Source organism: Chiloscyllium punctatum, chromosome 44, assembly GCF_047496795.1.
Source record: "Chiloscyllium punctatum isolate Juve2018m chromosome 44, sChiPun1.3, whole genome shotgun sequence".
Lineage (NCBI taxonomy): Eukaryota > Metazoa > Chordata > Chondrichthyes > Orectolobiformes > Hemiscylliidae > Chiloscyllium > Chiloscyllium punctatum.
Window position 1 is genome coordinate 39,061,018 of NC_092782.1, and position 25,399 is coordinate 39,086,416.

Consider the following 25,399-nt stretch of genomic DNA (forward strand, 5'->3'; position numbering starts at 1 on the left):
GGTCAGGTGAATTGGCCATGCTAAATTGCCCATAGTGTTAGGTAAGGGGTAAATGTAGGGGTATGGGTGGGTTGCGCTTCGGCGGGGCGGTGTGGACTTGTTGGGCTGAAGGGCCTGTTTCCACACTAAGAAATCTAATCCAAATCTCCAAAAGGATCCTTCCACATCCAGAGATTTACCTGTACTTCCACACATCATTACAGTGTCCATTTCTCTCACTGTAGTCTCCTCTACATTGGGGAGACAGGATGCCAACTTGCGGAATATTTCAGAATATCTCTGGGACACACGCACTCGACAGTGCCACTGCCCTGTGGCTGAACACTAACTCCTCCTCCTACTCGCCAAGGACATGCAAGTCCTGAGCCTCCTCCACTGCCAAACTCTTGCCACGTGACATCTGGAGGAAAAATGTCTCATCTTCTGCCTTGGGACCCTTCAACCACAGGAAAAACGTGGGCTTCATGAGTCTGTTTCCCCCTCCCCCCCACCTTACCCCAGATCCGACCTTCCAACTTGGCATTGCCCTCTTGAACTGCCCTACCAGTCCATCTTCCTTCCCACCTACCCGCTCTGAGCTACCTTCAACCCCACCTTCATCTACCTATCACATTCCCAGCTATCTTCCCCTGCTGCCCCATCCCCATCATTCCTGGTGGAGCTTTTCTTGAAATGTTGCTTCTCCTGCTCCTCAGATGCTGCCTCACGAGCTGTGCTTTTCCAGTACATTCGCTTTTGACTCTGATCTCCAGCATCTGCAGTCCTCACTTTCTCAGAGGCCACTTTGAGCACTGTATACAACTTTGGTCAGTGAGGAAGGCTTAGGGCCCAACTTCACCTAAATTGAGTCCCTTTGTGGCCAATTATTAAGACTGACAGGAGTTTGGTGGTTGATGGGAAGCCTGACAGGTTTCCCCCTCCCCAAGCAAAAACTTCATTGGGAAGCTAATATCCACCTTTCCATTAAAACCTACACTCTCCCCTAATCCATTCCCCTGCCCTCAGAGAACATGGACCACAAGTAATCCTCAGATTCTAAGTCATAGAAACTGCTGTCACAACCAGACTGCCCAACAGTTTGCCAGGCAGGACTACAGCCTAAGTAAGGGTCAGCAAACCAAGCTCTTCAGAGATTAAATGCCTTAGGGCAATTCTGTTTGGGAGAGATGCATTCACCACCTAATCCTGCTATTGGAAGGAGATTATTAAAAATTGGAAAGAGTGCAAAAGAAATTTACAAGAATGTTACCAGGATAAAAGGATGAGTTACAAGGAGAGGCTGGGAATTTTTTCCCCTGGATTGAGCAGCATAAATAAGATAAATAAAAAAAAAGAGATCTTTTCCCGAGGGTAATAGAATTCAAAGCTATTGGTCATAGCTTTAAGGAAAGAGGAGAAAGATTTAAAAGACCCCTGCAGGACAACCTTTCCACACAGAGGGTGATGCATATATGGAATGAACTGCCAGAAGTAGTGTTTAACACAAGTACAGTTACAATATTTAAATGACATTTGAACAGGTACATGAAAAGGAAAACTTTACAGGGATATGGCCCAAGCGCAGACAAGAGTGAAGGTTTAACGGGAGAAGTGAACAAAGGAACTGCTGGGTAAGTGGACTAATCTATTCGGGCAATGGCTAAACCCAAAACACAACAGCTGTAGTGTCTCCCACTTGTCCTCCTCCTCTAACCACAAAAAAACTCTGCGGAGGATTGTTAAGTTGTTTTTAATCTCTTTTGGCAAGTTAGAGCTGAGGCGATTGAAGCTAGGGCAGTTGCATACTTCTCTTGCAGGACATGGGAGTTAAGGGTGAACACTAGGTCCCCTGCTGACTTCACCTTCGAGAAGTGCACCTAACTCCATCTCCTCTCAAAATGCATTAGGGAACTGCAGCTGGAGCTAGATGAACTTCAGATCATTCAGGAGGCTGAGGGGGCGATAGAGAAGTTATAGGGAGGCAAACACACCTGAGTTACAGAATAAAGATAGCTGGGTGACCATCAGGAGGGGGAAAACAGAATCTGCAGATTAGTGCAGGGATCCCCTGTAGCTATTCCCCTCACTTGGATACTGTTGGGGAGAACGACCTACCAGGGAACCACATTGGCAAGGTCTCTGGCACTTAGCCTGGCTCTGTGCTCATAACTGAAGAATGGGGAGAATAGAAGAGTGATAGAGATAGGAGATTCAATGGTTAGAGGAATAGACAGGAGATTGTGGTTGCAAATGAGACTCCCAGATGTTGTTATGTTGCCTCCCAGGTGCCAGGGTCAGTGATATCTGGATCAAGACTACATGATTCTCAAGAGAGGAGAGCAGCCAGACATCGTGGCATACATTAGTGCCAATAACAACTATGAAAAGGGACGAGGACCTGAAAAGCGAATGTAGGGAATTAGGTTGGAAGCTCAGAGGTAGGATGAGCAGAGTAGCAATCTCAGGATACCTTCTGGGAAAGGTGGGACCAGTCCAAGAAAGACGGGTTACACCTGAACTGGAGGAGTACCGATATCTTGGGCAGGAAGTTTAAACTAGTTTGGTAGGGGGTTGGGAATCAGAGCTATGGATCAGAGGATGGAGTAGCTGGGTGAACAGGCAAATACAGCATGCAGAGAGTCTGTGAGGAAGGATAGACAATTGATAGGACAAAGCTGCAGTCAGTGAGATGGATTTAAGTGCATCTATTTTAAGCACAAGTATTAGTGTCAGGAGTAAGGGTGATGAACTTAAAATCCCAGTTCAGTATATTATGGCCATTACAGAGACTTGGGAGTTCACAGGGGAAGGAATGGCTGTTGGATGTTCCAGGGTTTAGAGGAGTCAAAAAGGAATAGGGAGGTAAAGAGGGGAGAGAGTGGCATTGCTAATCTGGGATAGCATCACAGTGGGTTTTGAGAAGATTTGTAGCTCAGGTTAAGGTTCTGGATGTAGGTTTGCTCGCTGAGCTGGAAGGTTAGTTTTCAGAAATTTCGTCACCATACTAAGTAATATCTTCAGCGAGCCTCCGAAGCACTGGTGGTGTTGCTTCCTTTCTGTTTATATGTTCTCGTTCCCTAGGGTTGGTGATGTCATTTCCTGTTCTTTTTCTCAGGGGGTGGTAAATAGGATCAAAGTCAATGTGTTTGTTGCTAGCATTCCAACTGGAACTCTATGCTTCTAGAAATTCGCGTGCATGTCTGTTTGGCTTGTCCTAGGATGGATGTGTTGTCCCAGTCAAAGTGGTGTCCTTTCTCATCAACATGTAAGGAAACTAGTGAGAATGGGTCATGTCATTTTGTGGCTAGTTGATGCTCATGTATCCTGGTGGCTAATTTTCTGCCAGTTTATCCAATGTAGTGTTTATTATAGCTCTTGCAAACTATTTTGTAAATGACGTTAGTTTTGTTCATTGTCTGTATAGGGTCTTTCATGTTCATGAGCTGCTGTTTTAGTGTGTTGGTGGGTTTATGGGCTATGAGTAGTCCGGCAGTCATTTCTGCGACGTCTTTGATGTAGGGGAGTGTGGCTAGGGTTTCTGGACATGTTTTGTCTGGGTTTGTTGCTCAGAAATTGGCAGACTGTGTTCATTGGGTACTTGTTCTTTTTGAATACACTGTATAAGTGATTTTCCTCTGCTCTGCGTAGTTCCTCTGTGTTGCAGTATGTGGAGGCTTGTTGAAAACGACACCACAGGAAATGACATCACCAACCAGAGGAAACTCAAACATGTAAATAGGAAGTGGGCAACACCACCAGTGCTTCATTTGGAGGCTCTCTGAATATGAACCTTCCAGCTCAGTGAGCAAACCTACATCCCTTTTATCACAGTAGCAGAAAGGGAGGTCTTCAAGGAGGGTCTGTCTACTGAATGAGGATGGATATAAGTCAGACAAGGAACAGTCACTCTATTTGGAGTTTTCTACAGACACAGCAGTAGCAGAGAGAGAGGAGCTGATTGGGAGACAGATTTTGGAAAGGTATGTAAGTAATAGTGTTGTTGCCATGGGCAGATTCAAGTTCCCTAATATTGATTGGAATCTCCTTAGTTCAAATAGTGTTGAGCAGATTTGGTCAGGTGTGTCCAGGAAGGAATCTTGACTCAATATGTAGATAGGCCATATTGGATTTGGTGCTTGGCAATGAACCAGATCCCTCAGGGGAGCATTTCAGTGAGTGATCACAACTCCCTGATCTTTACTATAGAGTAGGATAGCAACAGACAGTATGGGAAAGTATTAATTGGGGGAGTGGGAATTACAATGTTATTAGAAAGGAACTGGGAACAGATATTCGAAGGGAAATGCATTACAGAAAGTGCAAATAGTTTAGGGAGCACTTGGGGCGAATGCTGGATAGATTTGACAGATTAGGACAGCCTGAAACATGCAGATATGTTCAAACTGTTTGGTGTTAAGGAGGAGGGTGTGCTAGAAATTTTGAAAAACATGAAGTAGATAAGTCCCCTGAGCCAGATGGGAATATAGTTGAGAGTGTGGTGCTGGAAAAGCACAAAGGTCAGGCAGCATCAGAAGAGGAGAAGCAACGTTTTGGGCGTAAGTACATGCATTGGTTGTAATCTTTCAGATATCCTTAGATGCTGGGAAAGTCCCAGAGAATTGGAAATCTGCCATGTAACATTTATTTAAAAAAGACAATTAAAATTACAACTATAGCTAAATTAGATTAATGTCTGTTATTTGAAACATCTTAAGAGTGTGTACATTGTGTGATCAAGCAGAATCCATATGCCTTCACAGAAAGGAAACATCTGATATCTACTAGAATTCTTGGAGGTAATCATAGAATCTCTACATTGTGGACTTGGGCCAAAGGGCCTGTTTCCACATTGATCCTTGAGGAGTAACCCACCCAGATCCATTCCCCTACCTTACTACTCTACATTTTACTCCTGACTAACCTACATATCCCTGAACACTATGGGCAACTTAGCATGGCTAACTTACCTAACCTGCACATCTTTGGACTGTGGGAGGAAACCAGATTACTCAGAGGAAACCCACACAGACACGGGAAGAACGTCTGCGCAGGTTTTGCACAGTCACCCAAGGCTGGAATTGAATCCAGGTCCCCGGTGTTGTGAGGCAGCATTGCTAACTGCTAAGCCACCGTACCATCATAAATGAGCAGGATAGATTAAGGGAAGTTATGGATAGAATATATCTGGATTTTCAGAAAGGAATTTGATCAGGTACCACACATTAGACTAGTCAAGATAAGAGCCCATGGCACTGGAGGTAGCATAACAATTAATATCATGAAAGAGACAGTGTTGGCTAACTAATGGAGCCAAGGGCAGACAAGTCTCCTGGCCCTGATGGAGTGCATCCCAGGGTGCTAAAATGGATGGTGGGAGAAACAGCAAATGCAGCCATGGCAATTTTACAAAATTCACTGGACTCTGTGGAAGTTCCAGCAGATTGAAAAACAGCAAGTGTGATGCCACTGTTTAGAATAGGAGGTAGACAAAAGATGGGGAAATATAGACTGGTTAGCTTATGCATTTCCCCACAACAGATGATGTTGAGATTATAACAAAAAGGAAGAATTAGCAAGGCAAGGCATCTTAGATAGAAATTGTCCCATTGGGTTGACACAGCATGGGTTCGTGAAGGGCAGGTCATACTTAACTAATCCATTGGAATTCTATAAGACATTATGAGCACGGTGGACAACAGGGACCCAGTAGATGTGGTGTATCTAAATTTCCAAAAGGCATTTGACTAGGTGCCGCACAAAAGGCTGGTGCATAAGATACAGATGCAAGGCATTACAGGATTGGTTAGCTAATAGAAAGCAAAGAGTGGAGATAAATGAGTGCTTTTTTTGGTTGGCAGTGACTAGTGGTGTGCCTCAGGGATCAGTACTGGGACCACAATTATTCAATTTACACAGATGATGTAGCGTTGGGGACCACGTGTAATGTATCAAAGTTTGTAGCTGAGAGAGAGAGAGAGAGAGAGAGAGAGAGAGAGAGAGAGAGAAAAAAGTGGTAGAGCAAAGCATGCACAGGACTGTGAAACTTGGCAAAGGAACAGACAGTTTAAGTGAGTGGGCAAAGGGTTGGCAGATGAAGTACAATGTTAATAAATGTGAAATCATCCATTTTGGTAGGAATAACAGTATTACTTAAAATAGTAAAAAAAACTGCAGCATGCTGCTGTGCACAGTATTACTTAAAATAGTAAAAAAAAACTGCAGCATGCTGCTGTGCAGAAGGATCAGAGTGTCCTTGTGCAAGAATCACAGAAGAAGGTTGATCTGCAGGTACAACAGGTAATTAAGGCAACAAATGGAAGTTTGCCTTTTATTATTAAAAGAGATTGAGTTTAAAAGCAGGAGGTTATGTTGCAGCTGTATAGGGGTCTGGTGAGGCCACACCTGGAGTACTGCATGCAGTTTTGGTCTCCTTGCTTGAGAAAAAGGACGTACTGGCACTAGAGGGGGTGCAGAGGAGGATCATGAGGTTCACAAGGTTGATTCACTAGAGTAGAGGGGGTTGGCTTAGGAGAGACAGTAGACTAGTCTTAAATTCATTGGAATTTAGAAGAATAAAAGGGGGTAAAATATTAAAGGATTAATTTGCTCTGCTGTCCTGCAGGAAATCAAATGTTCGAGGCCAGGGTGGTATGTCTGTTTTTCAGATAGCATGTAAGGTATTTACATTCTCATCCCTTGCCATTCAGAGTCATTTGCATGGCCATTTCCTAGTTATTCAGAGTAAAAGAATTACATCATCCGCTATTCAGGAATCAACAAGTACGTTGCAATTAAAGTTAACTACTGCCTGCAGTTTAAAAAAAACAAAACTTACAACAAATCTGGCCATTAAGGGATGATTTACATTACATTGTAGTAATCACATCATTTCGAGAAACATTGTACCAAGTGGCATGTGACTGTGGGGGAAATGGCTGGGGGTAGTCTTGTGGACGTTACTGACTAATGTGAAACTTTTGTACTGTATAAAAGGACAGACTATTTCTTTTGATCAGAGAGATCTCCTGACACAGCTTTGCAATGGGTTCCTCCACAGCTTGTACTTGTTTAATAAATTTTGGCTGTTCACAGAAGTTGGCATATTGCAGTTACATTAAGTGTGTAAGAACCTCAAGAAAAAGAACATAACAGCAGGATCTTATAGAAAAAAAAATAAAATTATGAAGGGAATAGATAAAGACAGAAGTAGAGAGGATGTTTCCACTGGTAGGTGAAACGAGAACAAGAGGACAGAGTCAAAATTAGGGGGAGCAGATTTAGGCTGAATTGAGGAGGAATGTCTTCACCCAGAGGGTTGCTCTGTCCAATAAAGGAAAGCATACCAAACAGCTTCTTCACTATCCTATCTACCTGTAACTCTACTTTCAAGGAACTATGAAACTGCACTCCAAGGTCCCTTTGTTCAGCAACACTCCCGAGGATCTTACCATTAAGGTGTGCAAGTCCTGTTTTGATCTGCTTTTCCAAAATGCAGCACCTCACATTTATCTAAATTAAACTCCATCTGCCACTCCTCAGCCCATTGGCCAATGTGATCAAGATCCTGTTGTACTGAGGTAATCTTCTTTGCTGCCCACTCCTTCAATTTTATTGTCATCTGCAACAGTACTAACTATACCTCCTACGTTCACATCCAAATCATTTATGTAAATGACAAAAAGCAGTGGACCCAGCACCGATCCCTCGTGGCACATCACTGGTCACAATCTTCCACCACCATGTGTCTTCTACCTTTGAGCCAGTTCTGGATCCAAATGGCTAGTTCTCCCTGTATTCCGTGAGATCTGACCTTCCTAAACAGTCTACCATGAGGAACCTTGTCAAATGCCTTACTGAAGTCCATACAGATTGTGTCTACTGCTCTGCCCTCATAAATCCTCTTCATTATTTCTTCAAACATCTCAAGTTAGCAAGACAATTTCTCATGCTCAAAGCCATGCTGACTATCCATAATCAGTCCTTGCCTATTCAAATTCATGGAAATCCTGTCCCTTAGGACTCCCTCCAACAACTTGCCCATCACTGATGTCAGGCTCACCAATCTATAGTTCCCTAGCTTTTCTTTACCACCTTAAATAGTAACACCGCGTTAGCCAATCTCCAGTATTCTGGTACCTCATCTGTGACTATCAATGATACAAATATCTCAGCAAGGAGCCCATTCACTTCCCTAGCTTACCACGGAGATCCAGTGTACATATCATCAGGTCCCAGGGATTTATTGACATTCACGCATTTTAAGACATCTAGCATCTCCACTAATTTTTCGAGATGTTACCATCCATTTCCCCACATTCTCCAGCCAACCCTTTACCTGTGAATATTCACCCCCAATCAACTTTTGGAAGTTCTAGCTTAATACTGTCAAAATTGGACCTCCTCCAATTTAGAACTTCAACTTTTTAGATCCAGTCTTTTTCCACTTTGTTTAAAAAAAAGTGTGATGAATTATGGTCGTGGCCCCAAAGTGCTTCCCTCACTGACACCTCAGGCACTTCCTCTGCCTCATTTCCCAAGAGTAGGTAAGGTTCTGCATTTCTCCAGTAGGTACATCCATGTACTGATTTCAGAACATTTCCTTCTACAGACTCAACAAATTCCTCTCCATCTTAACCCTTAACACTACTATGTTTGGAAAGTTAAAGACCCCTGCCATAACCATTCTATTATTCTTACAGATAACAGATTTCCTTACAAATTGGTTTCACAATTTCCAGCTGATTGTGGTATAGACCACCAATAATCCCAATAACGTGATCACCCCTTTCTTATTTTTCAGTTCCTCCCAAATAACTGCACATATTTACAGGATTAGAGTGTAGGTTTGATATCCAGATGTTTCATTACCTGGCTAGATTCCAACACATCTTGTCTACATCCCGCACCTCCGCCCTCAGACCCCACCCCTCTAACCGTAACAAGGATAGACGCCCCTGGTGCTCACCTTCCACCCTACCAACCTTCGCATAAACCAAATCATCCACCGACATTTCCGCCACCTCCAAACAGACCCCACTACCAGGGATATATTTCCCTCCCTACCCCTTTCTGCCTTCCGCAAAGACCGTTCCCTCCTTGACTACCTGGTCAGGTCCACGCCCCCAAACAACCCACCCTCCAATTCTGGCACTTTCCCCTGCCACCGCAGGAACTGTAAAACCTGCGCCCACACCTCCTCCCTCACCTCTATCCAAGGCCCTAAAGGAGCCTTCCACATCCAAAGTTTTACTTGCACATCCACTAATATCATTTATTGTATCCGTTGCTCCCGATGTGGTCTCCTCTACATTGGGGAGACTAGGCGCCTCCGAGCAGAGCGCTTGAGGGAACATATCCGGGACACCCGCACCAATCAACCACACCGCCCCGTGGCCCAACATTTCAACTCCCCCTCCCACTCTGCCGAGGACATGGAGGTCCTGGGCCTCCTTCACCGCCACTCCCTCACCACCAGACGCCTGGAGGAAGAACGCCTCATCTTCCACCTCGGAACACTTCAACCCCAGGGCATCAATGTGGACTTCAACAGTTTCCTCATTTCCCCTTCCCCCACCTCACCCTAGTTCCAAACTTCCAGCTCAGTAACTGTCCCCATGACTTGTCCGACCTGCCTATCTCCTTTTCCACCTATCCACTCCACCTTCTCCTCCTTGACCTATCACCTTCATCCCCTCCCCCACTCACCCATTGTACTCTATGCTACTTTCTCCCCACCCCCACCCTCCTCTAGCTTATCTCTCCACGCTTCAGGCTCACTGCCTTTTATTCCTGATGAAGGGCTTTTGCCTGAAACGTCAATTTCGAAGCTACTTGGATGCTGCCTGAACTGCTGTGCTCTTCCAGCACCACTAATCCAGAATCTGGTTTCCAGCATCTGCAGTCATTGTTTTTACCTAGGTAACATTAGTTGCAACCTCCAAGTGAAACAAAGCTGTTGTCTCCTGCTTTCTATTTATATGTTTGTCCTGGATAGACTCAAATAGAAAGCAGGAGACAATAGCTTCGCTTCACTTAGAAGTCACCACTGATGATGTTACCTAGCCAGTTAATGAAACGTCTGGATATCAAACCTACACCCTCGATCTCAACCTGAGCTACAAACCTTCACAAACCTTGCAAAAAAAATTCACAGGAATACCTTCCCAAAAGTACAGAGGTAATGTTATACCTTACAAAAAAACACACACCACTGTCCCATCCCCATTTTCTACCTTTCCTATAGCACTTGTATCCTGCAACAGTAAGCTATCAATCCTGTACATCCCTGAGCCATGTCTCTGTAATTGCTATGATATCCCAGTCCCATGTTCCTAACCATGCCCTGAGACACTTTTTGCTGACATAAATCATCAGTAACATGGAAACTCTCACATCTGACAGAAAGACAACACCATACTATTATAGGCCATCTTTGCACCTTAATCTACAGACCCAGAAAATGGCACAGTCTTACTGCTCTAAAAAGAACATGGATCCAGGCTAACATATTTTAAGAACTTAATCAAGAGACATCTCTCAATAAAACACCTTGGAGAGAAGTTTCTAGGTGTAACAAAAATCTTTCATACACCTGACAAATACTTTAGTCTCAAATCTGCAAAGTTAGTTTAACAAGCATAAATGTCATAATCAGTGTCTGCTTGTATACCCAGTAATTAATCTGCCAGCAACAGAGAAGCACTCTGGTTTACATGTAAAATGGCTGATGAAAGCTTATCAACTGTACTTTTATCATTCTGCAGCTGCTGCCTTAACTGTCAAAAGTATTTCTTGTATTTTCCACTTTTATTTAGATGTTCTGATTTTTGATCCTTGGATTATCCTTAGGTGAACCAGCTCCACATGGCCTCGGGCTGGTTTTAGAGCCTTTCAGCTCAAAGTCACTCTTGTTCTGAAGAAAATTCACTGGACCAAACATTAACTCTGCTTCCTCTCTACAGATGCGCCAGACCTGCTAAGCTTTTTCCAAGCAACGGCTGCTTTTGTTTCATTCTTTTGTTGGTTTCAGCTAATTGACATTTCTCATTCTACATTTTTTGAAAACAATCTTCTATTCCAGACAGGTATTACTTGCTTTTCACTGTCAAAAAGGGAGGCTTTTGACTCATCCATTTGATATTTGCTTAATAGACATTTATTTAATGGAAATTGGTTGCTTTGTAGCAATTTCCTTTTCCATTGTACCTTGTCCGATAGCTGATAAAGCACATTTTTTTTAAAACCTGAAGGTAAGCTTGTATAAGTAATGAAGCATAGAACCAATGTTTTATTCTAATTTTTATTTGTAATGAAATTAGAACAATAGAGATAAAGTCAACAGCAAATAACTATATGCTGGAAAGAGCACATTGTCCTGAAACGTTAGCTCTTGTTCCTTTCTCCATTGACCTAAAAATTCCCAATAACTTGTTTTCATTTCAGATTTCAAGCATCTAAAAAGTATTTTACTTTAACTTGTAAGTCACAACTTGCCACAATGAATAGAAATTCCAGATACTTATTACGCTTTAGTTCATACCACATTTCCTCTTTGCGGCTCACATCATATGCTTGATGTGAAATTTCTCAAGTCACATGACTACCTGCGTTAAGTGACTTGAAACTATATTTAAAAGGCACTCTGGTGTCTCAGGTTTCATTCTTTTTAAATATTGTATTGTTTTAATAAAAGGCAGGAAACCAGGTCGTTTGCAATTGTTAATAGTACTTTTGTTAGATATTCGCTAAGCGTCCTTTCCAACACTATTCCCAATTCATTACGGATGCACAAAACGAAATTACTGGAAAAGCTCCCACTCAGTTCTAAAAGGGTCACTGGATACAAAATATTAACTGCTTTTCTCCACAGATTTCTGGTGTTAGCTCTTACTACAATAGCTTGCTCGCTACTGTCTTTAAAGCGATCTTTCTGATAACCTAGCGGTATTATTCAGCATTTTATTTCGGCTTTACCAAGGATTTCGTCCCCCTTAGTGATTGGTTTAGTTAATAAATTTAAGCTATTCGTTACCACCCTTCTACTCCTTAAAAAGTAAATTCCGCCCGCACCTGCCAGTCCTTGAGACTTTTTAAAAAAAAAATTCGCCCATGGATCTCAAAAGTGAACAAAATTTCCATTTCCCCATCTAAACTCGCAACTAAATGCATTTGATACAAGTGAGACATTTTAGGATATGCGATTTCCAAACAGCAAAACCAGAACGGGACTGAACTAGCCAATGTCAAATACCTTATTACGAAATAGCATCATTACAAATCCACAGCTGCATCTAAAACAAGTCTGACCGGATCCTTTTGTCAATCTTGTTCACTTTATCCAACACGGGAGTGTCCATTATCTGAAGCAGAAGAGCTGATAGCTGTCTCACCCCCACACTGTTATCTGTGCCATGACCTTTATGCCTAATCACTACAGATGATAAAACCGGCAGCAAAGAGCTTAAAACATCAAAGAGCAGTGAATCTGAATAGAATAGCCTGCAAAAGCGAGATATAAAACTCTCGCCATGAAATTTCGGAATCGGGCAGGGAAACAGCACCAACTCACCTTCTGGCTATCTTCACCGGTGTCCTCTGACCTATAGCACACCACGCACTCAGGACAGCCTACTCCATTTTCTCGGCGACAACCCCGCCCCGGCTCGAGCCGTCTCCACTCCGAATCTAATTGGTTGACAGTGCCAATCGGTGACGTCCGAGCCCGCCCCGCCATCTTAGTCAGAGAATGGACAGTTTGTGACTCGTTCCACGTCTTGGCCGGTTTTTCAGTCGATCTGGAGGGATTTAAATTGGAGGGTTAGTACTATACCGATCGATCCCCGCCGAGAGGCCACTATAAGGCCAGATTTCGCATGCATTACCACGGCATTTTTCACAACTACAGGATAGTCCAATCTGCTTTTACACTTGGAAGAGTCGAGTACTCTTTCAAGTGTTGACTCTGCTGACACGTAAGGAATACATTCAATTTGCAAGAAGATCAAAATACATTTGTTCGAGGGCTCCGTGAGATTCTAAACGGTTTTGTTTTTATTTTTACGGGTTTCATTTTCGTTTCCACCCCTTTAATTTATGATGTCGTCAAATATTAACAAGACCCTAGGCTCTTGTGGGAATCCACATGGTATATCCCGTTAATCAAAAAAAAAGACACATTTAGAGTTATAGAACTGTACAGCACGGTAACAGACCCTTGGGTCCACCCGTCCATGCCGATCAGATATCCTAAATAAATCTAGTCCCATTTGCCAGCACTTGGCCCATAAACCTGTAAACCTTTCCTTTCATATACCCATCCAGAAGACTTTTAAATGTTGTCACTTTACCAGCCTCCACCACTTTCATGAGAGGCATGGATAGGGTAAATAGACAAGGTCTTAAGGTTTAGGTTTAGGCATAAGTTTAAGGTGAGAGGGGAAAGGTTTAAAAGGGATCTAAGTGGCAACTTTTTCATCAGAAGGTGGTGCTCAAACTCTTCAACCCTGGCAACATCCTTGTATATTTTTTCTGAAGCCTTTCAAGTTTTACAACATCTTTCCAATAGCAAGGAGACCAAAATTGCACACAATATTCTAATAGTGGCCTAATCAATGTCCTGTACAGTTGCAACATGACTTCCCAACTCCTATACTCACTGTACTGTCCCATAAAGGCAAGCATATCAAATGTCTTCTTCCTTATCCAATCTACCTGTGATTCCACTTTCCACTTGCACTCCAAGGTTCTTTGTTCAGCAACACTCCCCAGGATCTTGCCAGTAAGAGCGTAAATCCTGCCATGATTTGCCTTTCCAAACTCCAGCACCTCACGTTTATCTAAATTAAACTCCATCTGTCACTCCTCAGCCCATTGGTCCATCTGATCAATGTCCCTTTGTATTCTAAGGTAGCATTCGTCACAGTCCGCTACACCTCCAATCATCTGCAAACTTACCAACCATAGCTCCTATGTTCTTCATACTGTCCGTTTTTAACCAATGTGACTAGCAATGTTCCACAGAGATCGGAGCTTGGTCTGCTTTTGTTTGTCACTTATATAAATTATTTGGATGAAAATATAGGAGGCATGTTTAGTAAGTTTGCAGACGACACCAAAATTTGTCATATAGTCGACATGAAAAAGGCTATCTAAGATTACAAAGAGATCTTGATCAATTGGGTCAAAGGCTGAGGAGTGGTAGATGGAGTTTAATTTGAATAAATGTGAGGAATGCATTTTACTAAGACAAACATAGACAGAACTTATACAATTAATGATAGGGCCTGGGGGTGTACCCCCTCCCATTTATCTCTCAACCCTTGTGGGCACCCTCACAATACTGATGAAGAGCTTATGCTCAAAACAGTGACTCTGCTGCTCCTCAGATGCTACCTAACCGCTATGCTTTTCCAGCACCACACCTTTTCACCCTGGGGGTAGTGTTGTGAACAGAGAGACCTAGAGGTTTAGCTATATAATTCTTTGAAATTTGTGTCACAGATGGACAGGGTGGTTAAGAAGGCATTTAGTATGCTTGCCTTCAATGCTTAGACGTTTGAGTATAGAAGTTGGGATGTCATGTTGAGGTTGTGCATGATGTTGGTGAGGCCTCTTCTGGAGAACTGTGTGCAGTTCTGGTCGCCCTATTATAGGAAGGATATTATTAAACTGGAGAAAGTTCAGAAAAGGTTTACCAGGAAGTTGCAGGGAATGGAGGATTTGAAAGATAAAAATGGACTGGAAAGACTGGGATTTTTTTTATTGGAATGTAGGAGGTTGAGGGGTGACCTTCTGGAGGTTTATGAAATCATGAGGGGCATAGATAAGATGAATGACAAGGGTGTTTTCCCTGTGGTCGAAGACTTCAAAACTAGGGCGCGTATTTTTAAGGTGAGAGTAGAGTCCAGATAGCTTAGTTGGTAAAGCATCAGAGGCCTAACTTGAGGATCATGCGTTCAAGTCCTGTGCAGGCATACCTTGAGGTGGAACAGTGGCTCAGTGGTTAGCACTGCTGCCTCACAGTGCTAGGGACCTGGCTTCAATTCTAGCCTAGAGTGACTGGCTGTGTGGAGTTTGCAGGTTCTCCCTAAGTCTGCGTGGGTTTCCCCTGGGTGCTCTGGTTTCCTCCCACAATTCAAAGATGTGCAGGTTAAGTGGATTGGCCATGCTAAATTGCCTGGGGCTGAGCAAGTTAGGTGGATAAGCCATGGGGATTGCAGGGATAGGGTGCCTAGGGAGTCTGGGTGGAATGCTCTTCAGAGAGTTGGTATAGACGTCTTGGCTGAATGGCCTGTTTGCACACTAGGGATTTTATTTAAGGAGAAAAATTTAACAAGGGCACACGGAGCAACCTTTTTATACAGAGTGGTTCGCATGTAGAATGAACTGCCAGAGAAAGTGTTGGATACAGGTAATTGCAACATTTAAAAGACATTTGGATAAATACATGGATAAGAAACATTTAGAGGGATATGGGCCAAATGCAGGCTGGTAGGACTAGTTTGGAAACACAGTCGACATGGACTGGTTGGATCAAAGGGTCTGTTCAATGCTGTAAAACTCTATAATTGACTGATAACTTCCTGTTTATAGATCCCTCTGAAATACAGGTGTTATATTTGCAACTTTCCAGTCTAATGAAACTTCCAGAATCTAACAAATTTTAGAAAATTAGCACCAAGGGGTGTCTAACCTCATTAGCCACCTCTTTGAAGATCTTTGGAAGAAGTCCATCAGGACACAGATCTAAGCTTGCAGCTCCGTCAGTTTGCACCGTCCAGCTCCCTACTGTTGTCTCCCTTTTACCTCCAATTTACAGCTATTGCTGGAATGTTTTGAATTCTCTGTAGTCAAGACGGAAGAAAAATATGTGGGTTTTTTTGGTAGTTCTGTATTACCTACTATTAACACCCTATTCTCACTCTCTAGAAGACTAGTGCTTATTTCAGTTCTTTCCTTTCTGAATACTTGTAGGAAGTTTTGCTATTCATTTCTGTATTTCCACTTAGCTTCCTCTCATACTGGAATGTCTTCTGATTAATCTTATTGTCTTCTCTGTCATTGTTTATATTTTGTCACGACATCTGACCTGCTACTTATTTGTGCTCAATTATATGCCTTTTTGTTTACAAGACTGATACATTCTTCAACTTCTTTAATGAACCAGAGATGATGTATCCTTCCCTTAGAATTTTTCTTTATGGTAGGAATATACTTAAATATCCCCTTAAATACTGTGGTCTGATGTTAAAGCTGCCATGAAACATTGTGTTATTTTCTATATTTCCTTATTATGTTAATTACATTTATTGCTGTGAAAGTGTTTTAATGAATAAAATTTAAATTTATTTAAATCTGATGTCCTAAAAACTTGTCTTCGAGTATTCAGGAAAAGCTTTATTTTGAACCACTGCAAACTTGCAAGTATCTTTGTAGCCTTTTCTTTATTTACCAGTCTTTGTTAGTTCTGTATCACTGTTCAACTGTATCAAATTTAACTAATAAACCTTTAAAGTATATTTTCTGGTTATTTGGTGGTAATTTACTTCTCCCAAGCTCTGATTTTTTTTCTTGTGAAGCACTTAAAGTTTTTAAAAATGAAGCTTTTAAAAATCTTTGAAATGTATCAAAGTTTATAAACTCAACTAAATGCTTTTTTTTCTGAAGCATGAAAGGGCTGTCATATGAGAAGCATTTGAATAGCTTGGTCTTGTACTTGCTGGAGTTCAGAAGAATGAGGGGGGGTCTCTGATTGAGAAATTTAAAATGCTAAAGAGGTGGATGTTGAACAGATGTTTCCCCTTGTGGGACAGCGTCGAACAAGAGGTCATAGATATAGAGTGAAAAGAGGTAGTTTCAAAACTGGGATGAAGAGAAACTACTTCTGTCAAAGGGTTGTGAATCTGTGAAACTCACTGCCCTGGAGTGCAGTGGAGGTGAGAGCCTTGGAGGGGTGACTATTCTGGGCAGCGGGGGCCTGCAGGTTAAGGCCTCCCTGTACATGGATGACGTCACCATTTTCTGCTCAGATCTGCTGTCTGTGCACAGATTCATGTGCATATGTGACCAGTTCGAACGGGCCTCGGGGGCCAAGGTAAATCGAGGCCAGAGCAAGGCCATGCTCTTCGGGAACTGGACCGATCAATCGTTGATCCCTTTCACCATCAGGACCGACCACCTGAAGGTGCTGGGTATTTGGTTCGGGGGGCCTGGGGCGTGCGCCAAGTCTTGGGCAGAGCGTATCAGCAAAGTGAGGCAGAAACCTTGCAGATGGAAGCTACGGTCACTCTCCATTGTGGGAAAAAACCTGGCACTGTCATTGCTGTTATACGTGGCACAGGTCTGCCCTATTCCCAGAACCTGTGCCACTGCATTCGCCCGGGCCATCTTCCAATTTATATGGAGATCAAAGATGGACCAATTCTGAAGGGACTCGATGTTTAAAGATCTGGGCAACAGGGGAAAAAAATACACCCAATGCCACCCTCATCCTGATGGCCACCTTTGTGTGTGGCTGCATCAAGCTGTGCGTGGATCCCCAGTACGCAAACACCAAGTGTCACTACGTACTGAGGTTCTACCTGTCCCCGGTGTTGCGAAAGATGGGCCTGGCCCCGCTGCCGCAGAATGCTCCGAGTAGTTGGACCATTCCGTATCACCTGTCCTTCGTGGAGAAATTTATGAAGAAAATCACCTTTGACCACAAGTCCATCAGGAAGTGGTCAGCACGTAGTGTCCTTGAGACCCTTCGGGAAAAGGAGAGGGTGGATCCTATCGAGCGGTTCCCTGAGCAGACTGTCAAAGTCATTTGACAGAATGCCTCATCGCCAGAACTTTCCAACGAGCACTAAGACATGGCTTGGCTGGTGGTGAGAAGGGCTCTGCCTGTGAGATCTTTTATGCACACCTGGACTCTCAGCCACACCACACGCTGCCCTCGAAGTGGCTGCAGGGGGGACGAGACTGTCACACACCTCCTTCTGGAATGTGCCTATGCAGAAGAAGTCTGGAGAGGAATGCAATGGTGTTTGTCAAGGTTCGTCCCGAGCAGCGCCGTGATGCGGGACTCCGTGCTCTACGGTCTGTTCCCCGGGACGCACACTGAGACGAACATCAGCTGTGCCTGGAGGATCATCACCTCGGTGAAGGACTCTCTCTGGGTGATCTTAAACGTGTTGATCTTCCAGCTGAAGGAATTGTCCCTGACTGAGTGTTTTAGACTGGCACAAATCAAGGTCCAGGACTACATGTTGAGGGATGCGCTGAAGCTTGGGGCAGCTGCCGCCAAGGCGCGGTGAGAAAAGACCACCATTTAACATCTGCCTGCCTAAGAAGAACAGGGGGCCCACCCAGTCATTTGGGCTCTGCTGATACCTCAGCAGAAGAGCTGGATAGTAAATGTACAGACTTGTATATACAAAAAATAAATTTCGATGTCTGTATGTAAAGCAATGTAATGTGTGCACAAGAATGGCATGACCAATTGTATAGAGATCCAAGTAATTTTTATGAATGAAATTTTTAAAAATCAGTCAACAGATTCAAGAAAGAAATACATATTTCTTTGTTTTTCATTCATGGAATGTAGGCATCACTGGGTAACCAGCATTTTATTGCCTGTTTCTGGATTAGTGGTGCTGGAAGAGCACAACAGTTCAGGCAGCATCCAAGGAGCTTCGAAATCGACATTTTGGGCAAAAGCTCTTCATCAGGAATAAAAGGCAGTGAACCTGAAGCGTGGAGAGATAAGCTAGAGGAGGGTGGGGGTGGGGAGAAAGTAGCATAGAGTACAATGGGTGAGTGGCAGAGGGGATGAAGGCGATAGGTCAGGGAGGAGAGGGTGGAGTGGATAGGTGGAAAAGGAGATAGGCAGGTAGGACAAGTCCGGACAAGTCATGGGGACAGTGCTGAGCTGGAAGTTTGGAACTAGGGTGAGGTGGGGGAAGGGGAAATGAGGAAACTGTTGAAGTCCACATTGATGCCCTGGGGTTGAAGTGTTCTGAGGCGGAAGATGAGCCATTCTTCCTCCAGGCGTCTGGTGGTGAGGGAGCGGCGGTGAAGGAGGCCCAGGACCTCCATGTCCTCGGCAGAGTGGGAGGGGGAGTTGATTGGTGCGGGTGTCCCGGAGATGTTCCCTAAAGCGCTCTGCTAGGAGGTGCCCAGTCTCCCCAATGTAGAGGAGACCGCATTGGGAGCAACGGATACAATAAATGATATCAGTGGATGTGCAAGTAAAACTTTGATGGATGTGGAAGGCTCCTTTAGGGCCTTGGATAGAGGTGAGGGAGGATGTGTGGGCGCAGGTTTTACAGTTCCTGCAGTGGCAGGAGAAAGTTCCAGGATGGGAGGGTGAGTTGTAGGGGGGCGTGGGTCTGACTAGGTAGTCACGGAGGGAACGGTCTTTGCAGAAGGCAGAAAGGGGTGGGGAGGGGTGGGGTCTGTTTGGAGGTGGCGGAAATGTCAGCCCTGGTAGATGCGTCTGGACAGATGCATGGGTAGGTGGGGAGGAGAGGGATACAGATGCTTAGGAAATGGACAATAGGTTTAGACAGTGGATTTGGATTGACTCAGGCTTGGAGGGCTGAAGGGCCTGTTCCTGGGATGTAAATTTTCTTTGTTTTTGGTATTGTTAAATTTTAAAGGGTGTGTCATGTCTGATGAAAGTACTGACTGAATTTTATAAAAGTGAGGAACATATTGAACAGCAAATAGTCTATGGATTATTTATACAATTTCTGGAATGCAATCAACAAAATTATTTGGAAGAAGCTGTTAACTAAAATTCAAGCTCTGCAATTAAGAATAGATGGTTGACTTAGTTAGGAAATCGGCTGAGTGGCAGGAGGTAGAGTGTAGAGACAATGACAGGTTTTTTACTCAGCTGACTTGACTAGTGCTGCTTTGCAAAGATGTGTTTCAGGGCCCCAACTATTCATTACATTTATTCACAATTGATGGAATAGAATGCCACATATTCAAATTTGTTGTTGTCCCAAAGATAGACAATGCTGTAAGTAAAGTAGATTTGAAGAGGGAGGAAGAGAAGCACATCAAGGACACTTGGCAAGGACCCAGACCTCCCCAGTGTTTTTAGAGAGTAACTGTTTAACCACAACCTTACTGAAGAACAATACCCTAAATATCTTTGCTTCACAAAGGAGCTGCTCTGGAATTAGCCATTTGTTCCAATCTTAAATAAAGCCTCAGATGAGAAGGGACAGCAGTGCCAATAGCTGTTAAAGTGACCATGGCGTTGGACCTTTTATGCATAGTTTCTTTCCAAATTGGAAGTCAGGCAATATTTACAACATCTTCATGTTCACTGTGGTGTTGTATTGAAAATGTCACTGTGATTCTGTATTCAAAGAGAATTGGGTAACTTTCATTATTTCTTCCTGGAGATGCAGAGGGTGAAAATACATAACTTTTCTAGGATCACAGACATCTTCATGGTTCTAGGCACCATTCATTGCAATCGTGGCAGGTGCCACATCTAAATTGAGGGATGTACTGCTGCAAGGGTTTCCAATCCTTCAGTGTTCAGCTGGTGTGTGACCACACTCTTTTTAAAATTCATTCATGGGGTATGGGGTCACCAGCTGGGCTAGTATTTTTTGCCATCCCTAATTGCCCAGAGGCCAGTTTGGAATGAACCACATTAGATTAGATTCCCTACAGTGTGGAAACAGGCCCTTCGGCCCCAACAACTCCACACCGACGAGTAACCCACCATGACCCATTCCCCTCTGACTAATGCACCTAACACTATGGGAAATTTAACTTGGCCAATTCACCTAACCTGCACATCTTTGGACTGTGGGAGGAAACCCACGTAGACACAGGGAGAATGTGCAAACTCCACACAGTCACCTGAGGCTGGAATCGAACTGGGACCCTGGTGCTGTGAGGCAGCAGTGCTAACCACTGAGCCACCATGCATCGTTGTGGGTCCGGAGTCACGTGTAAGCCAGACTAGATAAGGACAGCAGTTTACTGCCCTAATGGGTATATTAATGAACCGGATGGGTTTTTCTGACAATTGGCGGTGTCTTCATTTTCATCATTAGGCTCTCAAATCCTGATTTTTTCATTGAATTCAAATTCCATCATTTGTCACTGCACATTTCAAACCCAGGTCTCCATCAACATCACCTGGGTCTCTGAATTAATACCCTAGCAATAATACCATTAAGCTATCACTTCCCCACGTCATCAAAGCATAATGCAGTGCATGGCCTGGTATCCTGGTATCAGTCATAATGTTGGCATTCTGCAGATGTCTGCTGTACCATTTGCATTCAAGACATCATGACAATCTAGGGATTGGCACCTGAGCAATAAGAACTCTCTGCTGACCATTTCACTTATCACTCTGCCTCATAACCCATGCACAGGTAGGCAAAATGTATATTCCAAGTACAATGTTACTACATGAATGTGTTGAAACAAACCACGGGGGTGCTTAATCAATGCTTCAACAACTTGTAGCATTCTGGAGGAGCTCTAATATTCTGCAAAGTGAATAGCATGATTTGTCGTGGTAGGCTGGATGTTGCATAAGTAAGTAAGGGTGAGACCAAGTTATGAATGTGAGGTATGAGTTGTGACTCATAGAATAGAATAAAGAATGTTGGTAAGAGACGTTGAGTGTCTGAGGATAGTAACAATTGTAAGGATATGACAGTTGGAGATGAACTCTCTGACCATGATCATTTGTCTCAGTTCATTATACATTTATGGCATTATATCCCCAGCATCTCTCTGATACCACTGTCTTCAAATGCCTATCTGGAGGGTCTCTTGGATTTAAGTGGTGCCAGTCTGAATGAACTCAGATCCCCCTCTTAGGCATGTAGCACTGTGCGTTCAGCATGAACTATGCACAGATGCTGACTTTATTTTTTTAAAACCATGGCAACAATCAGCTCAAGGCTATGAACTTGTTTCGATCTCATACCAAATCCTGCAAAGTCAGCTCCCATATGTCTTTAAATTTGACCCATTACCTAAGTTCTATCATATTATTTGAGTAAACCTGTGGCCTATAGTCTTTTTGACCTAATGTCAGGAGGTCAGCTTACTTACCAAAGAACATGCAAACTTAGCCAAACCCATGTGCAAAAATCCCAGAGGACACGCAGTTTAGTGATCCACCCGGAGACAAGTGTTCTAAATTTAACATTTCTTTCAACTGTTTCATGATCCATTTCTACAAAATATAATTCATCCTTGAGAATGGCTTACGGATGTTTTGTTTCTGTTTTGTTTTGTTTTTGTCTTGTGCTTTCGGCAATGGTTTCTGTTAAGTCTAAAGAAGTGTTTACTCGAGTTCCATTATCTGATCGGGAGGCAAATCTGGCTGTTGACTATGCAGTGAATGCTTACAACACAAAGTCTGACAATCTTTACCTTTTCAAACAGACACAACTTAAAAGTGCCAAGTATAAGGTAGGTAATCATTACCCAAGAAATGGATGATTGCTCCTGTAATTAGCAATTACCCATCAATTACTTGTGTAATTGACAATTATTGTTTAACATATTATTGAACCACATCAGTGTGAAATTTGACAGATCAAGTATTAAGGAGAGTAAATAATCTGTACGTTTTTGGGTTTTAGGTAAATTAAATTTACAACAGTTGATTGAAAATTGGAATGCTTGATGAATGATTATCTTCGATTCAGTTTACTGTCTGTTGAATTTACGGTATTGCTCTCTTCACTGTTTTTACCACTGTGAGAGATCTGATCTGTGATATATTAAACTGTACTACTGATTGTGAAAATCATTTGAATAATACTGTTTCTTCTGATGTGTGTACCTTCGCTCAGCTACAATAGTGTGCATAGCATTTGAAAGTTACCGAATGTGCGAGAAAATAACATCACTGGCATTAATGGGTAGAAATACTATGGCTAGGATTTTCCAGTTCTGACTTAAGCAGTGGGGCAAGCCAGGTGTGCTGGACATTTCTCATTACCACCGGTGATGGATCAAGTGCCTCTCAATGCTTATGTAGTCAGCTGGTAGGTTTTTCAGAGGGTCACTTCCTTGGAGAGCGATGTTCTACTCTGTCTGAAATTGCCGCGAATAAGAAAATGGAAGCATTGTAATGAAATGTAAACCATAGTGGCTGCAAACCATTTGGTGGAGTGTTGCTGATTTCACTGAGGAAGGCTATAGATAATGTTGGAGGATGCCCTTTAGCAGATTTGGGTTTTGAAGGCAGAGATTTAGAATGCACCACCTCTTCACCTGAAGAGTTAAAATTTTGCACCTGAAGCAATCTAATGTGCTAGACTAGTTCACCCAGCTGGTGTAGACACAATTGTCTTAATATCCTCTGGCTGAAGTACAACTGCAAGATCTCAATTAGATGGGCAGAGATAGCAGTGCAAATCACGTAATCCTGAGAAAACATAGCAGGTTCATGTTCTATTGTGCCACTACCATTTTGCTGGGGCAGCACCTCAGCTGTGCTTGTTATCTGCTGGAGCATGGATTAGTGGACTACTGAGGGAGTCCATATCTCCTATCATAAAAGCTGCAACCTCTGCCTGAGTACCAACAGCTGTGGATCTCATGACTTTTTCTGAGTTACAGCACTGATATATTAGCAGGATTTTAATCTGTACTGCAGTGAAAGCTGAGACAGTAAGTTCAATATCAGATACTGCCTCATGGTTTGGTCTGGCAGTAATATAATAGAGTGGTTTACAAATTTCACAATAGAAAAGATGGGCTCAAACTTTTATTTGGTTGTCAAGGAAGGAACTAATTGAGGTCAATTACAATTAATCCAGCAGTACCCATGGAAAGGGACAGTTAATATGGATTGGGAAATTATCTACTCCAATCTCAGGCCATTCTGGCCAAGGCAAAAGTGAGGACTGCAGATGCTGGAAACCAGAGTTTAGTTTAGAGTGGTGTTGGAAAAGCACAGCTTTTCACATGGTTAAGTGTCACATAAAGCCAGACTTCTCTATGCTCCTCACCAGTGACTTGACTATTTGAAAAGGTAAGGCTACTTAAAACTTATGTTTTTTTCACAAAGTTACTCAGTACTTTTTAAGTGGAGAAGGGACACCAGTAGTCTTGTGGATTTTGTGACTGCACTGGAGACATTTATTATTGTGCCACAATTAGGAAAATGAGGTGTGTTCACAAATTTTGTCTATTGCAGATCTCTAAGTGTAGACATCCTGCAGATAACAGGTCCCATGCCCAAAGTCTAGATTAGAGTGGTGCTGGAAAAGCACAGCAGGTCAAGCAGCATCTGACGAGCAGGAAAATCAACATTTCGGGCAAAAGCCCTTCATCAGGAATGGAGGTAGGGAGCCTCTAGGGTGGAGAGATCTCTGACCGGCTGTGCTTTTCCAGCACCACTCTAAACTAAACTCTGGTTTCCAGCATCTGCAGTCCTCACTTTTGCCTTGGCCAGAATGGCCTGAGATTGGAGTAGATAATTTCCCAATCCATATTAACTGTCCCTTTCCATGGGTACTACTGGATTAATTCTAATTGACCTCAATTAGTTCCTTCCTTGACAACCAAATAAAAGTTTGAAACAATCTACAAGTACAAACCTGCTATATCACCATACTGGGAACAAGAAGATTGGAGGGCCTGTCAAGCTTTGGAGCCTCACTGTGAAGTACTTATATCAAAGGCTCATAAATGTGACTGCCCATCTATTTCCCAATTGTTCTCAGGTGGAAAATGTTTCATCGTGAGGAAGAAATGGAAACAATGGAAAATAAAATATGGATAAAGAAAATACCAACAAATTAAATTAAAATCAAATTAAGAATGCAGTAAAAGTCAACAGTTTGTGAAAATGACTAAATTCAATTATTTTTTCCTCTCTGCTTTGCATGACTAAGATATTTGTGCATGACAAGTTGAAGCCTGAAAGCCAATATAGAGCACAGCACGTGGAACATTATTGCACAACAAATAACATTGCAACTTAGTATTCTGAAAACTTTTTACAACCGGTTTTACTGGACAGCTATAGTAGGCATATTTTGACATAAAAACTTATGGACTCAGAAATATGTAGAGTGTAAAGTTAAGATTACTTTTGTTTTTGGTGCTTGTTAAAATGTTCATGTACATCCAGAAACTGATATCTCAATTAATCAGAACTCCCCAGAGGACTAGGATTTGCAAGAAAAGTTGATCAAGCAATTAAAGTTTGTGATGCTTTCATTTTCAGTTGATTTAGAAAGCTAGGCAATGTTTTGCCATGATTTCCTGCTTGGGCCTCTGTAGACAACATTCCTGTGAGTGCCTGATTGGTGAATAAGCCTTTCTTATGGTAACAGAGTACAGCAATTTCTCAAGAGTTCTGCACTGTACACTGATGTAGACTATAAATATCCATCCCTGCAAACACCCTACCATTTTCCCTTGAGCT

The 25,399-nt window shown here is 42.8% G+C and overlaps 2 protein-coding genes across 7 annotated transcripts in view; one reads left to right on the plus strand and one right to left on the minus strand.

Annotated features, from left to right (window-relative positions):
• slc26a5 (solute carrier family 26 member 5) overlaps positions 1-12,724 on the minus strand; it is a 94,564-nt gene extending 81,840 nt beyond the window's left edge. For 2 of the 5 annotated variants that reach the window (XM_072562692.1, XM_072562691.1), the window contains exon 1: positions 12,548-12,721. The gene's annotated coding sequence lies outside the window, so the exon portion shown is untranslated. Of the gene's footprint in view, positions 1-12,229; positions 12,488-12,547 lie in introns of those variants that run through there. The other 3 variants (XM_072562688.1, XM_072562693.1, XM_072562689.1) reach the window with 3 other exon arrangements.
• Positions 12,725-22,063: 9,339 nt separating this feature from the next.
• LOC140466900 (kininogen-2-like) overlaps positions 22,064-25,399 on the plus strand; it is a 47,943-nt gene continuing 44,607 nt past the window's right edge. Inside the window, exon 1 of one of the 2 annotated variants that reach the window (XM_072562695.1) lies at positions 22,064-22,425. In XM_072562695.1, the coding sequence (XP_072418796.1) occupies positions 22,213-22,425 (213 nt within the window). In that variant the 5' untranslated portion in view covers positions 22,064-22,212. The remainder of the gene's footprint in view (positions 22,426-25,399) is intronic. The other variant, XM_072562694.1, reaches the window with a different exon arrangement.